Raw genomic sequence first — 13,644 nt, 5'->3', positions numbered from 1 at the left:
ATAGGCGGGATTCTCGCCGACTCGTACTTTGGAAAGTTCCGGAGTATCATTTTCTTTAGCACAATTTTCGTGGCAGGACTGATTTCTCTATCCGCCACTGCAACACCGCCGCTTCACTTGCAAATTAGGTTTTAACGACGAAACTTGGCGCTTAAGCGCCGAAGTTGTTTATTTAATTGTTTGTATTTCAGAACATTTACAATTGTGAGTCTGCTTATTACGGCGTTCGGTTACGGTGCAATTAGGCCATGTACCGTGGCGTTCGGTGGCAATCAATTCGTGTTACCGCAGCAGGAGAAGCAGCTTTCCCTGTTGTTTGTCTTTCTCTGCATCGCTGAAAATGTTGCCTCGATGAGCGTGTCTTTCGTCATGCCCGTGCTTCGCAAAGATCTCACTTGTTTCGGACAACTCAGTTGCTACTCGTTGGTGTTTATTGTTCCTGCAGTTCTGTTAGCCATCGCGACAGGTATACGCAATTTTCGAAACTTTTCACCATAACTATTTCATCGGTCGTACTACTTTCAGTGGTGATTTTCGTTACAAAGAGATTCTATAAGAATCACGAACCTGAAGGTAACATTCTCGTTAAAGTTATCAAATGCGTTCTTGTAAGTAAAAGAAAAATAAATGCTTTTTCCGTACGTTAGAATAACGATTTAACAAGAAACGTCACGAAATTTAGCATGCAATTCTTCAAAGATCTAAGGCCAAGGAGAAACATCAGCATTGGCTTGATTACGCAAAAGATAAATACGATCGGGAATTAATCGAAGATATTAAATCAGTGTCTGGTATTCTTAAACTCTTCTTGCCATTACCAATATTTTGGTGTTTGTACGCTGGTTCAAGCTCATTATGGGCATTCCAAGCTTCGCGTATGAATGGCGAAATTGGAGGATACGTGATAAAACCTGATCAAATTACACTAGTGAATTCATGTTCAGTCATCGTGTTCATTCCTATCTTTCACAATTACGTTTATCCTTTCCTGGGCAAGTTTTTAGCTATAAATACACCTTTGAGAAGGATAACTCTAGGTTGTTTCGTTACCGCTATTGCTTATTATACCAGTGCAGTCGTAGAATTATATCTCGAGGTAAACTCACAATGGAAAAAATTAATTACTTGAAATTTATAAATACGTGCTACATATTTTGCAGCCTACGTATGCGAACGTTCCTACGAAAGGATTAGCCCAGATGAGAATTTACAATACACTCGATTGCAAGGTGTTGATGACCATTAACGGAGAACATTTTGTAATTAATGAACTCGATGTTTGGAAAAAGATTGATATTGCAACTACTGGAAGAAAAATGTTGAAATATAAGACTAACTTCAAAAATTGTAACGTTAGTAGAATGATTGCAAATATTTCAGGTAAATTGACAATTTGGTATTAACAGAGTGAATCATTAGTAATTGCAATCGGTGATATTTTGCTAGGGCAATTTGAAGTGATAGAAAATCAAGCCACATCATGGGCCATCACTAAAAATGGATTTAGTTACAAATTTATCGATCACATTGAAAAATCAAAAACTGGCAATCCTTTAGTGCGAACTTTAATTGATATTAATGATGATTTTAAGGAGAGTGATTTTATACTCAACTTAATCAGCAAAGGACAAATTTTGAATAACTTTAAATTATCGAATGAATTTACTGAAACAGAATTCATAGAAGTTGCACACAAAGTTTACGATTTATATCTGAATGACCAGTTAATCGAGCCAAATGTTCCGCTGAAACTTGGAGGAGTTTATACGATTCTAGGCTACATTTCAAAATCATCAGCTGACATTCATACAATAGCGTTGACACAACCTAATTCTTTTCACATTTTATGGGTTTTGCCGCAACAAATGCTTTTAGCTGTCTCTGAAATTATGGTTAATGTTTTAGTGATGGAATTTGCATATTCTCAAGCTCCAACCAGCATGAAAGCTTTTTTACAATCTTTTTGGCTTTTACTGGGATTCGTTGGTAATTTAATCGTTATTACCATTACTGAGGCGAATTTTTTTGAACGAAAGGTCAGAAAATTAATGATTTATTTACATAATGTTTTTAAAGTTTTAAACACCAACTTTTTTAGGTATTGGTATTATTTTTATATGCTGTTCTAATGACAATAAGTGCAATTGTTTTTGGGATTCTTGCCAAACTCTACACATATAGACAACTCAATAAGCGTGATTCAGAATAAGTTATTCTTCGTTAAGGTAATGAAATTTGTAAGGTTTCATAACATTTCCCTGTAGTATATTAGTTACGCAAGAGTACGATAAGAAGAAAATTTACTACAACAAAAATAATAAATAGTGAAAGACACTAGATTCTAAAATGTAATACGTAATTTTGAATAAAAAAGTTAATCGTCAAATTATTATTCGAATTATTATTCAGAAATTATTTGAATAATTAAATATGATTTTTTTCTATTTTACCCTGCATATACCGTAACTAAAAAAAATTAGTTATTAGTTGCACACCCCTGCATATACCGCAACTAAAAAAAATTAGTCATTAGTTGCACACTTTTATTCGATTGATAAAACTATAGCGAAATATGTTTTGATCAAAAAAAGATTAGGTCAATTACAGATCCTTCTTTTTTTTAAAGTCAGAAAGACGTAAATATACTCGATTTTTAGAGAATTGAAATTTTTTGAAAATGCAGTAAAGGTTCAATCCAAAATTACTTTTATAAATAAGAAGATAGGATAAAATGCTTACATTAAAGAGAACGTAAATATATTTATTGTATAAAACTTTAATAACATTGCTTTATCATTGAAATTTACGGTACCAAATTATAAAAGAAGTTATTAGCACAAAATTTGCAATTCATATTTGAACTATCAACTAATATGTTCAAAGGACACTTTGAAAAATGGCGGAAACACGATTCTAGGCTATAGGTCTCGAATTCCTCTACAGTAGCTTGCATTGTAACGCAGTCCAGCTTAACAGACATACTGTGGGTATTACCGCCAGAGAAATCAGATGTATTGCTGATTATGATTGACCGGATAAGTCCAATATTCTCAAGCTCCCAGAAGCATGATAGCATTTTCGGTCTGACTGATTCTTCATTTTAGATTGTTTCTTAGACACTCAAAATAATGCACAATCCGAGTGACAACTCCGAGAAAGAAGAAATTGTCGAAAAGAGAATCACTGAACAATGATATTAAAACTAACCAAGAAATCAATCGCACACCTCGTGCAGCTAAATAATTCAGTGCATTCGCACGGGTCAACAACCGTGCCAATGAACTCCCTCTCTATCTCTCTCCCTCTCTCTCTCTCTCTCTCTCTCTCTCTCTCTCTCTCTCTCTCTCTCTCTCTCTCTCTCTGCCTGTGTATCTCCGAACAGGAATAGGACGCAATCGATACGACGCTCCAAGTCAATCCTACACACATACCCACCTGACGTGTATATCCATTGCAGAAATAAAAAAGAAAAATGAATTCGCTAAAAATTCCAGTTACTTCTTTGTCACACACTGAATTGTAAATGAATCGGAGAAAAATACAACGCGTCAGTATTTATACGCAGCTTGGAGATCGTTAAAACGAACGAGCGCATAACGCCCAAGCAAACAATTGTCACGCGCGCCAGGCATTAAAGTTTTGAAAATTAGCACGCATTATTATTCCCACCCTCTTACCTCTCTCCAGAGGATAATTACGCTGGAATTGTGCGAAGCGACGACGATGCAACTGCGCGTTACTAATGGATTCGACGCTTATTATAGGTGAAGTCAATCTTCCTAGCACCCCTATAGATTTTTCGCGCTTGATTCCTGCAATCTCGATCTTCGCATTTTATCAAAACGTTTAGAAATGGAAAAGATGCCTTCGTTTGGCATCTTTTCGAAAAATTTGCTAGTTGAGGGTAAACTTTCAATTTTACGATTTGCTGGTACTACGGGATATCAAATGATTCGTACTATTCGAGTCCATCTCCTACTTTCTTGCGATATCCTTTTTTTGCTCGCGGAGACGATCATTTGAAAATTATAATATCAGTGTCACCTAAAATATTCTATTTTAAGTTATTTTTTATTTTAGAATGAAAATTCATCAGCGAAATCACCATCTGTTGCAAAACAGAATCTTATTTGCGGAGTAATTTTTCATTGCCTTCGCGCAAGCACAGCCCGGCTGGATATTAATCCAATACCGGCAAGACGAACGTCGGCACGCGCGCGAGCGTCTCGTCCTCTTCCCCAAATGAAGTGAGTGAGAGACGCGCCGCGCGTCTTGGAATCGCAGCATTGTCATTCGAAATGCTTCCTCTCTTGTCGAGTCTTGCCGGGTCGCATATAATAGTGAGCAATATAGCGTGAGAGAATGTTTCCCTTATACCCCACAAGTACATCTCTGCTGCTGCTGCTGCTGCTGCTGCTGTTTCCTCGATCGAATTGGAGTTGTGACTAATTTATGCGAAACCGAATGTCAGCGATGGTTTATTGCGAAGCGCGCGCGTCAATTATTTTCTAGGCGCACTGCGAGTGTGGGTTTGAAATAGTAATTGCGCTATTTGAATGTTAGATAGTACGGTTTATCTGTAAAAGAACTTTTTCAAGTGGTTATCGATTTGTCACAAATAAATGCTTACATGGATTTGTATTTACCTAGTAGTGAAAGTGAACGATAACAGAAAAACATCCGCGGAAGACAGAACATCGCCACATCCTTTCAGCCGAATATCGCAAACGAAGCTTTTCACTCGTTTACCAATAAAAGAGCAGACTTGAGAGACTCCTTTGATCTGTAGGCGCGGAGCTTCAGAGAGAGAGAGAGAGAGAGAGAGAGAGAGAGAGAGAGAGAGAGAGAGGGGGCGACACGGAAGATGTCGTTGAATTTAGTGTATACGTATCCGGTGTATGTATGTGTGTATATATATATTTCACCTCAAGGCGATATACGAGCCAAGTGTGTCGCTTTTTCTTGACTTTCGCGTTGACCTTTTTCACCTCTTCTTTATCTTACAAACAAGACGAGTCGACCTTCTTTTTCCTCCCTCTGCGACTGCTGTATTTGCTTGTTCCTTCAGTTTAATCTTTTTTTACTCCTTGCGCAATTTTTTTATTTTAAACCTTTTTAATCGTGTTCTTCTTCATCCTTTTCTTAACTCTGACTTTTCATCAGAGCATGGCTTTTTCAATTTTTCAACAGTTAAACTTTAAGTTTTAATGCTAAGTGGTGGTTTGTTATGAAAACTTTGTTTTTCAACTTTTTTATCTGACTTCTTAATAGGAAAGTTATCCCCAAATATGATTATTGAATAATCACTATTTCAATTTAACAAGGCTATAAGAAAATCCATTATAAAATTGTGAATGTATGATCAATTATAATAAGATTAACTTTGTGACTGTAAATCATTGAACCGAATTTTGGAAGACAAAGCAGTATGAGGTTCGATAAATTATTTCAAGTTGGCATTACAAATTGAAGACCAATATGAAAAAATTTCTACATTTCATAGTTGCCACGAGTGTGCAAGCTGCTCTGCAGTAAAATTAAACGGGAAATAAAATAAATGTTACTTATTTCAAAACTTCGGTCGTAGCAAAGCCAAAGATTTCATTTTACGCAATCGTACATTTGCAAAGAGGCCCTAAATCCTGGAAAACTTTCGGCATCTCCACGGGCGAGCTCCGTTCCTAAAACCTTATACTCAGCCGTAAGAAAGGAGGAAAAGTAAAAAAGGTAGTGGTAGTAGTAGTAGTAGTAGTAGTAGTGGTAGTCGCCGTCGTCGTCGTCGTCGCTTTCCATATTTCTCGTCGACCACTGCCATTTTTCTCCCTCCGAAGCAAAAAGGAATTACGGACTGACGCGCTCGTAATTTTAAACGGATTACTCGCGCCCGCGGATTCAAAGTACATTAGCGACACTTCCTCTATCAGCCGCGCAAAAATACGTTAGATCCCCGTTTCCATTTTTATTATTTTCTTTCTCTCTTTTTTCTCAAAGTGGCGCGCATCTCTGAATCGTTTTGAAATTAGCGAGAATCTTTTTCCTCCGCCAGCGGAGAGCCGAGTTCATAATTGCGAGGAGTCGGCGTTTGAGAATACGCTGAAGTGTGTGGCTTCGTCGCCGCGCTCAAGAGAGGACATAATTAAACCGTATTTTGAGAGACTTTGCTTGCGTGAGAAGCTGACCGGGGTTCGCTTGAATATTTAATGACTTGGTGACTTCTAGCGAGATATGTTGTTTCTATCGCATGGATAAGTGCGGACAAAGATACTTCTGGTTTATTTTTCATTTTAGTGCCATTAATTTGGCTACATGCGGTATTCAACCAAGTTTTAATTTAATCTATTAAAATGAATGTTTTGAACGAGGCTCAACAATAAAAAAATCATTTCACACACATGGTGGTTACGGTAATTAACTGAACTGGGGCGCATCAAATTACTGATTAAAGATTTAATGAAACTTATTCGATGAAATTGCGTATATAAACTCGGATAAAGTGACCGTAAATGGCTAACGAAAAAAAGACGAAGGATTGAGAAAAAAAGAGAAATGGAGAGAGCGATGAGAAGAGCAAAGATCCATAGAATTCCGGGGTTTTCAATCAGAGTTAAGTGAAAAGTGTATCGAAGCAAGAGAAACGGAAAAGACTATATATGAACGAGAAAGTAGGATAAAAAATAGTTAAAGCTGCGATTGTTTCTCTCTGCTGTGCGTTTGGGCGTATGATTGTTTGGAATGCCCGACGAATGCACTTGGGAATTGAATTGCTTGCCGGTACAGTGATGTCATTATTGACACAATTTTGGTGGAAAATTTGTTTTCCTTCTTTTTTTTTGGTAAAATGCGTACATAAACACCATTCTACAAATCGACGAACGACGAAGAAGAACGTAAAAGTACTTTGTCGCGCGGGTTGGGATATTTTGGACACGCATATTATTAATTGAATTTATTTGACGAGCAAAGTGCAAGAAAGCAAGCACTAAAGGATTAATAAATGGAAATGGAGTTTGGAAAGAAAGCAAGTAGATGGTCGTCTGTTATTCTCAGGGTACAAAGTCGCGAATGCTCGCGGCGCGTGATTAATCGGTACACACTCTGCTTGGCATCTTGGTCGATCTGTCTTCGGGAAGGTTGACATTTATTTGCCATCGAGTCGACGCGTTTGCCCGTGATTCATTACAACTCGTCCGCTCGAGTTTCTCGCTCTCGCTCGGTCCCAAAAACTTTTGCCTAACAATCATAATGAGCTCAACGCGCTGCACGCACGTAACCCAAAACGCGAACACGCTGTAATTGAAAACTTCTCCATTACAAAATCATTATCGTCGCGAAAGAGAAAGTTCGCCAACAAAACCAGTTAATTAATGGTCTTTCTTTGTGGCGCGCGCGCGTGTAGGCAAAACTTTGGGCATAGAAAACTAATTAAAACTATCCTTGGTCCTTTGACGAGACATGAAAATTCCAAATCTGCTTTTTCTGGCCGTTCGCCGCTCTATTTGCTCGGATCTCCGCTCATCCGAGCCCTCTCCTATCCCGCGTTAATTCATTTAACGCTTGCGCCTTCTCTTCCGCACGCAAACCTCATCGAACTTTTATAAACGCATTGCGCTTCTAGGCGCTTCTCTGCGCTTCTCCGCACGAGGCAAACTTGGCCGCGGAGCTCCTTGCCTATCTTTCGTCACTCGTTGTACATTAAAAACGCCCGGCTAATTGAGTCGCCAGTTTTGCGACCTCCTAACGTTGCGAAGCCTTAATTGTTGTTTGCATCAGCCTCCAGCAGAATGATATCAAGTCCCGGTCAAAATAACGTCGTTTACCTTGCTTGCATACATTTTCAATGTCCGAGGGATCTTATAAAACTTAACGCGCCTTGCGTAATAAATTAACTTTTCGGTTATCTCGCTTTTCAGCGCTATTCCAAAACTTGTATAATTTGATCAACCGACTTGACAGCTTGGCCGAGTAAACGAAAATAGGCGAAACTCAATTCGCTACGAGCTTCTATCGTTTTTCGACCCTCTTCCCTCCAGACAATTCCCGTCATCGCCACATCTTAGAGTCCAAAACGAAAGGCCTTCGAATCCCCATCTAATCAGTAAAATCATTGAAACCCAAATACGTCAAGAGCACGCCAATTTGAACGTCTGCGTATCGATTCACACCGAACGAGGCTATCCAGGAACGTCGTTCATTTCCTTCTTATCGGCGGCTGACGGTCTGATAATTTTTATTAACGTGCAGCCCTTTGCCCTCGCGTGTTTGAATGGGCCATACGTACACTTTTTACGCGCCTTGAATGATTTCGCATTATGCGTACTTATACCTCGTATTCGTGATTTCGCCATTATTATTGCTGGCGTTCCCCCGTCCACCGAGTTATGTCATCGTATTTCGATCATGATATTGCCGTTGATAAATAAGCGCATGTTGAACGAACGTGCAATTTCATCGTCATTTCGGTATATCAATAGCAATGGCGGCAACAACAACAACGAATAAAAAAGCAGCCGAGTCGAGAGGGAAAGCTAACGGAAAATCCCGTGTATAGGATTCCGAAAAGAGACGAGCAGAGCGAGCACAAAAGCCAAGAAATTGAAAACAGCACATACACGCGGACGCGCGCTCACCTCGTGTCCTTCTATACACAGCCAAGCTGTTTACGTCTGCTCCCTTTTCATCGCCCAACAGATACGTACACAGGCGCGCGCGGCAACAAAGGGACAATCGAGTGGTGCGAGAGCGAAAGGCCGATCCGTTTCCTATGGCAGCGCTGCCGCGCAAACAGAAACAACGCGCGAAATGGGAAAGGTTTATTGCTTGGATTTTCGCGCGAAAGCAAATTAGTGATCGGATGCCGGGTATACGCGTGGACGCTCGATTTAAGACACGGCGAATCTGTAGCCGTACGGCTGTACGGGAAACGGCGTCAAAACCGTTTCCGCATTTTCGCAGCCTATCCGGTCTGGATTAAATTTCACGCCGCTGCGACCGAGGGTCTCCACGGATTCCAAAAAGACGCAAGCGCGTTCCCAGCAACGAACGACCTCGACAATTTCGACTCGGCGAGTGTGAAAAATGTCAAAGTCGATTATCGAAAGAGGCCAGCAGTTTGAGGGCACCGGCGAGCTAATAGGTCGCGTTCTTCGAGGCCGAATTATCGAGGAACCGAGAGATTTGGGAGGCAAGAGAAAGGAGATTCCCCCCCCCCCCCCCCCCACCCTGGCCGCAATCAATTTTCGCCTTTCGGTTTTAATTAAACTCAGATGGTGCTCGCGCGACTCTCCGCTTTATATTGCCGCGAGAACCTTCAAGAGCTCCCTTTCAAGTCCAATTACTTTTCTTATTATTATTATTCTCACTATTTCTCTCTTAATTTTGGTCATTGCGCTTTCATCTCTGGCTTTTAATCGTCAAATCCATTTATTCTCCGTTAAAACACCACCGAGTGCTTTTTACTCGCAGATATATTTCGCGAAAAATCCCCTCGCCACGATACATTACGAGGTACAAATCCCAAAAATAAAGCATCAAGACTTTGATTCTCGCGCAAAAAAGCCCCTCTCCCCCGTTTTTATTTTTTGTAAAGCATGGCTTACTTTTGTTTTTCCGTTGAGCAGGCATTGTACAAGTGATTACGTGGCGGTCTACGCTGGCCCGACGACGACCAGTGCCCTGATAAAAACCCTTTGCGGAAGGCAGAGAGACAACGTCGTGCACGTCGGAAAGGATCTGCTCGTCGAATTTCGGTGAGTACTTTTCTTTTATACATCCTGTACTCTCGTTCTTCGCTAATTGCTTTTTCTTCTCCTCCCCCCTTTTTGAGAAATGCTTCCGCGTTGCAACGTGGGTTGTAATACTTTCGGACTTTTACCTCGGTTTCATTTAAAAAAAAAGAAAAAAGGAAAAAGGAAAATGCTTGTCCAACTATTTTTTGCGAAATGGCTTCCCTGAAAGGCTTTTGCTAAACTTTTCTCTCTCTCTCTTTTTTTTGTGTTTTGTTTATTTTTTCGGGTACTGCGTATGCGTTGCAAGAGATTGTGCTTGTACGAACAAATTCTGTATTATTCGGTATGATGCGAGACTAAAAGATACAGCAACAATGTTTGTATTAGATCTACTTTTTCTTTAATGCATATACTTGGCACCGTAAGCCGTAGTATTTTAAATTTGTTATTTTCATCACAGCGACTAGAAAGCAAACAAAAAAAATGCATTGGCACGTTTCTAAAAGAAAGTTTGCTGAATAAGCAAACGATCCGCTGCCTCTTTCTAGAAAAAGAAAGTAAGAAAGCTCTCGCAGCGTAAAAAGCTCAAGCTATATCATTACTGCAATATTCAGTGGACGAGCAAGTCTGCTGCAGCTTAAAAGGGTTTCTGAAAAAATCATGTCTTGAAAGAGGGATGAATCTACTCTCGCTCGCTTTGGGATTGTTTATCACGCTGTTACTGTTTTAAGAAGAGCAGCGCCATCACTTTTTTTCCTGCGTATTGCAGATCTGGCCCGGAGGTCGATCCATTTGACTACAATGGTTTTGTCGCGGCACTCAATTTCATTGAAATGACCACCGAGACACCCACTACACCTAGTACTACCACTACTGCACATACCGAGGCTAGTAGTCGAGAGCGTGAGTATCACTTGGTTGTCACAGTAACTCATTTAGAGCTTTTCCGTTAAACTAGAATCGTCACGTTTAGTTTATCATTCGAATACTCATAAAAAATTAACGAATGCAGAAAACAGATGAAAAAGCTCAATGAATAATTTATACAGTACGAATAAGTAAATCGAACAAGCTCCACATGCAAACTCGGAACTCGTACTTTGCAGCCGAAGTTATTCATATGCCGAACGCGATAGTGTCTAATGGCGTAAACTCCGGCAATGGTTACCATCAGAACAACGGACATCACCGGCCAAATTGCGACCTCGAGGTCAGCGGTGAGAAACTACGCATGGGTTCTTACAGCACTCGTGGACGCGCTTCGGGAGCACATTCCAATCCTACTTGTAGGCTTGTACTTCAAGGTCGAGAATATGACACCGTGCATGTCAATGTGCCTAATTATAACGTCAGGTAAGCAATCCCAGCAATTTATTATATACTTGCTTTGCTACTACTCTCTTTCAAGATGCGTTTGAGCAAATTAACGAGCACTGATACCCAACCCAACCCAATTCATCTTAGGTTAAGTGATTTGCACAACAAGTCCTCATGAGTCTTTATTCGCGCTTTGTTTAACGGCGAAAAAAAGCTTCGCAGGAAAAGTTCAAGGAGAGCGAGAAAGGGAGAGAGCGCGCCACCACTTCAAAGTTACTCTCGACATTTTTTCTCTCTCGACGTTGCCCTTTTTCCCACGATTTGTCTCAACGTCATATTTTTTTTTTCTCTTCAAGGCTTTTCTTTTTGTCTTTGCACACCGCAAGGAAGTTGGCGGTTACATGCGGATGCGGAACGACACATGTTTTACCGACTCGAATTTTTTTCCTTTGTTTAGGCGCGCGTGTTCTATAACGCAACGAGACGTTTGTAACCATTAGGCTCTTTTTTTCCTTCTTTGTTTCCCGTTTTACCGAAATGATGCTAAAGGTATTTCCCGTGTTTGACACGAATCATCACTAGAAAGCGAGGGAGAGAGAAACAAGTTGTATGCGTATTGCTTAATTATTATTCGCGAGTAGTCGGAGTTACTTTTGTTTTTAATAACGCAAAGTCTTATTCGACTTGATGGAATTTTCTTTGAAATTCATTTCGTTAAAATGTCGTTTGACACGAGTAGCACAGATAGTTTTGCGAAACTTTTCGGAATCCAAGTTTTTCCATCGAAACGAGATGAACCGCAGTACGTTTTCTACATCTGCGAAGCTTGTAAATTATCGTAAAATTTGTGGCTATCGGCACTCGGTCGAACTTAATGGCGTGAATCATCCTCGAAGCGAGTTTCCGTGACCCTCTTTTTTAATATTTTTCTCGTGCCAGTAATAGGCTTAATTGTCCGTATCACCTTTCGAGAGCATGAACTTTTTCAATTTATCACTGGACGTGTCAAAAGTTTGCGATGAAAAATCGTTTGAACTTGTATGTTAGACAAAAGTTCTACCACCTCTCAAACGATGATTCAGTGGGATACATTTTTTTTTCTTGCGCGAAAATAAAAAATCTACCGATCTGTACTTACGTGTTCATTGGATGTTAGTCAACGCGAAGAAGATGCACGCTCAGGAAGTCAACATTTCTGTAATGAGTGAGTGTGATCGTGTTATCGTTAAGTAAAGGCAAACACTCGAACTCCGTTGAAGTAGAGATCAAGTATACTTAAGCTTCATCAAAGTAATTAACTATATTGCTCTCTCTCTCTCTCTCTCTCAAGGACTTTGTAATCTTCACGTACGTATCAAAGTCGAATTTATACGAAAGTTTCGAGCCGCTGATATTGCTACTTTTCTCGGTGAGTTTTCATTAGCTTCTTCCATTTTTCATTAACACTACTTTTATTGAAGTAACTTTATCGGTAAGCGAATAACAGGTAATCATTGTTTATCACGATGCGAGTTGAAATCCAAATCGTAAAAAAAGAAATTTCTCAATCTTCCACGCATGGCGCCAAAGCGTGCATTTAAATTTTCGAACCTACAACAGCCTAACAATTGTTTGTTCACTTTTTGAGAGACACCTGCATAATGCACATCACTGGTTCGCGCGTTCCTCTTAATTACTTGGTTCGCGCACGAAGCGCGTGGTTTTACGAGGTTGCGCGCGACGGAAAAGCCATAAAGAGTCGACTGAGCCGGCGTGGAGGAGGAGGAGGAGGAGGAGGGTCGTTCCTACCGGTACCACAATGACAAAGACTTGTTGGGCTGAGGGGGAAATAAATAGAGAGATGAAAGGTGAACAGCGCTGAAAAGGAGAATCTTTACGAGTGCAAGCGTCACACGGCGGAACAAAGAGGGCGACCACGAGTCGTGTTCCCCTTTCCGTTTTATTCCCGTGGTCGGTTAAAAAATGTTTGGAGAGGATTAGCTTTTCGTCAAACAATTCGCAATGCAGTTCTTATCTTTCTTCCTTGCTATTTGTCGGCTAGAATGTTGACTCGTGCCACTGAGAATGGCGACTCTTTACTTTCGATAAACAACCTACGAGGGAACTTTAGTGAAGCCGTTTGGCGCGGATTTCTTCAAAAATTAAACCATACAAATGAAAAAAAAGTTAATCTAATTATGTAGACGAAATTTCATTCTCCACTGCGGCAGATCTTCCCCTCCCTATTGCCCGCTGGACACGCGTATTTTCCCTCTCGCGCATGAGTTTGCCCACCTGATTGCGTATACATATGTACGAGAGAGCGCGAGTCGAGTTTCAACGGAGAAAGAATAAAAAGTTCAAGTACTCTCGCGTAATTAGTTTCTTTTATCGTCTTTTTTCCACTACGCCGTCTACTTTCATTTTTTTCTTTCCTTTGTCGCATTTGGAATTCATTTGTTGTTGGCTTCCGTATTGTTTATAATTAAGCCAAGCAAGCCCGAGGAAGTGAAGAATTACGCATGGCAAGCGTTGGAATTGCAAAATTTGTGCGGCGAAACTTTGGAGAATTGCATTTTCAGTAGTACGAGTCGACGCTCGGGATGACATTATGTAGCTGCTT

At 40.3% G+C, this 13,644-nt stretch overlaps 1 protein-coding gene across 1 annotated transcript in view; it reads left to right on the top strand.

The window, feature by feature from the left end:
- The window catches only part of LOC131665838 (uncharacterized), a 70,440-nt gene that overhangs the window by 46,712 nt on the left and 10,084 nt on the right, over positions 1-13,644 (top strand). The window contains exons 7-9 of the mRNA XM_058937999.1: positions 9,618-9,746; positions 10,495-10,628; positions 10,832-11,078. Of these exons, the coding sequence (XP_058793982.1) occupies positions 9,618-9,746; positions 10,495-10,628; positions 10,832-11,078 (510 nt within the window). The remainder of the gene's footprint in view (positions 1-9,617; positions 9,747-10,494; positions 10,629-10,831; positions 11,079-13,644) is intronic.

This window comes from Phymastichus coffea, unplaced genomic scaffold (genome assembly GCF_024137745.1).
Source record: "Phymastichus coffea isolate CEN01 unplaced genomic scaffold, Cenicafe_Pcof_1.1 PCOF00054, whole genome shotgun sequence".
Lineage (NCBI taxonomy): Eukaryota > Metazoa > Arthropoda > Insecta > Hymenoptera > Eulophidae > Phymastichus > Phymastichus coffea.
The sequence above is the reverse complement of the archived record's forward strand: the minus strand, read 5'-3'. Positions and strand labels throughout refer to the sequence as shown.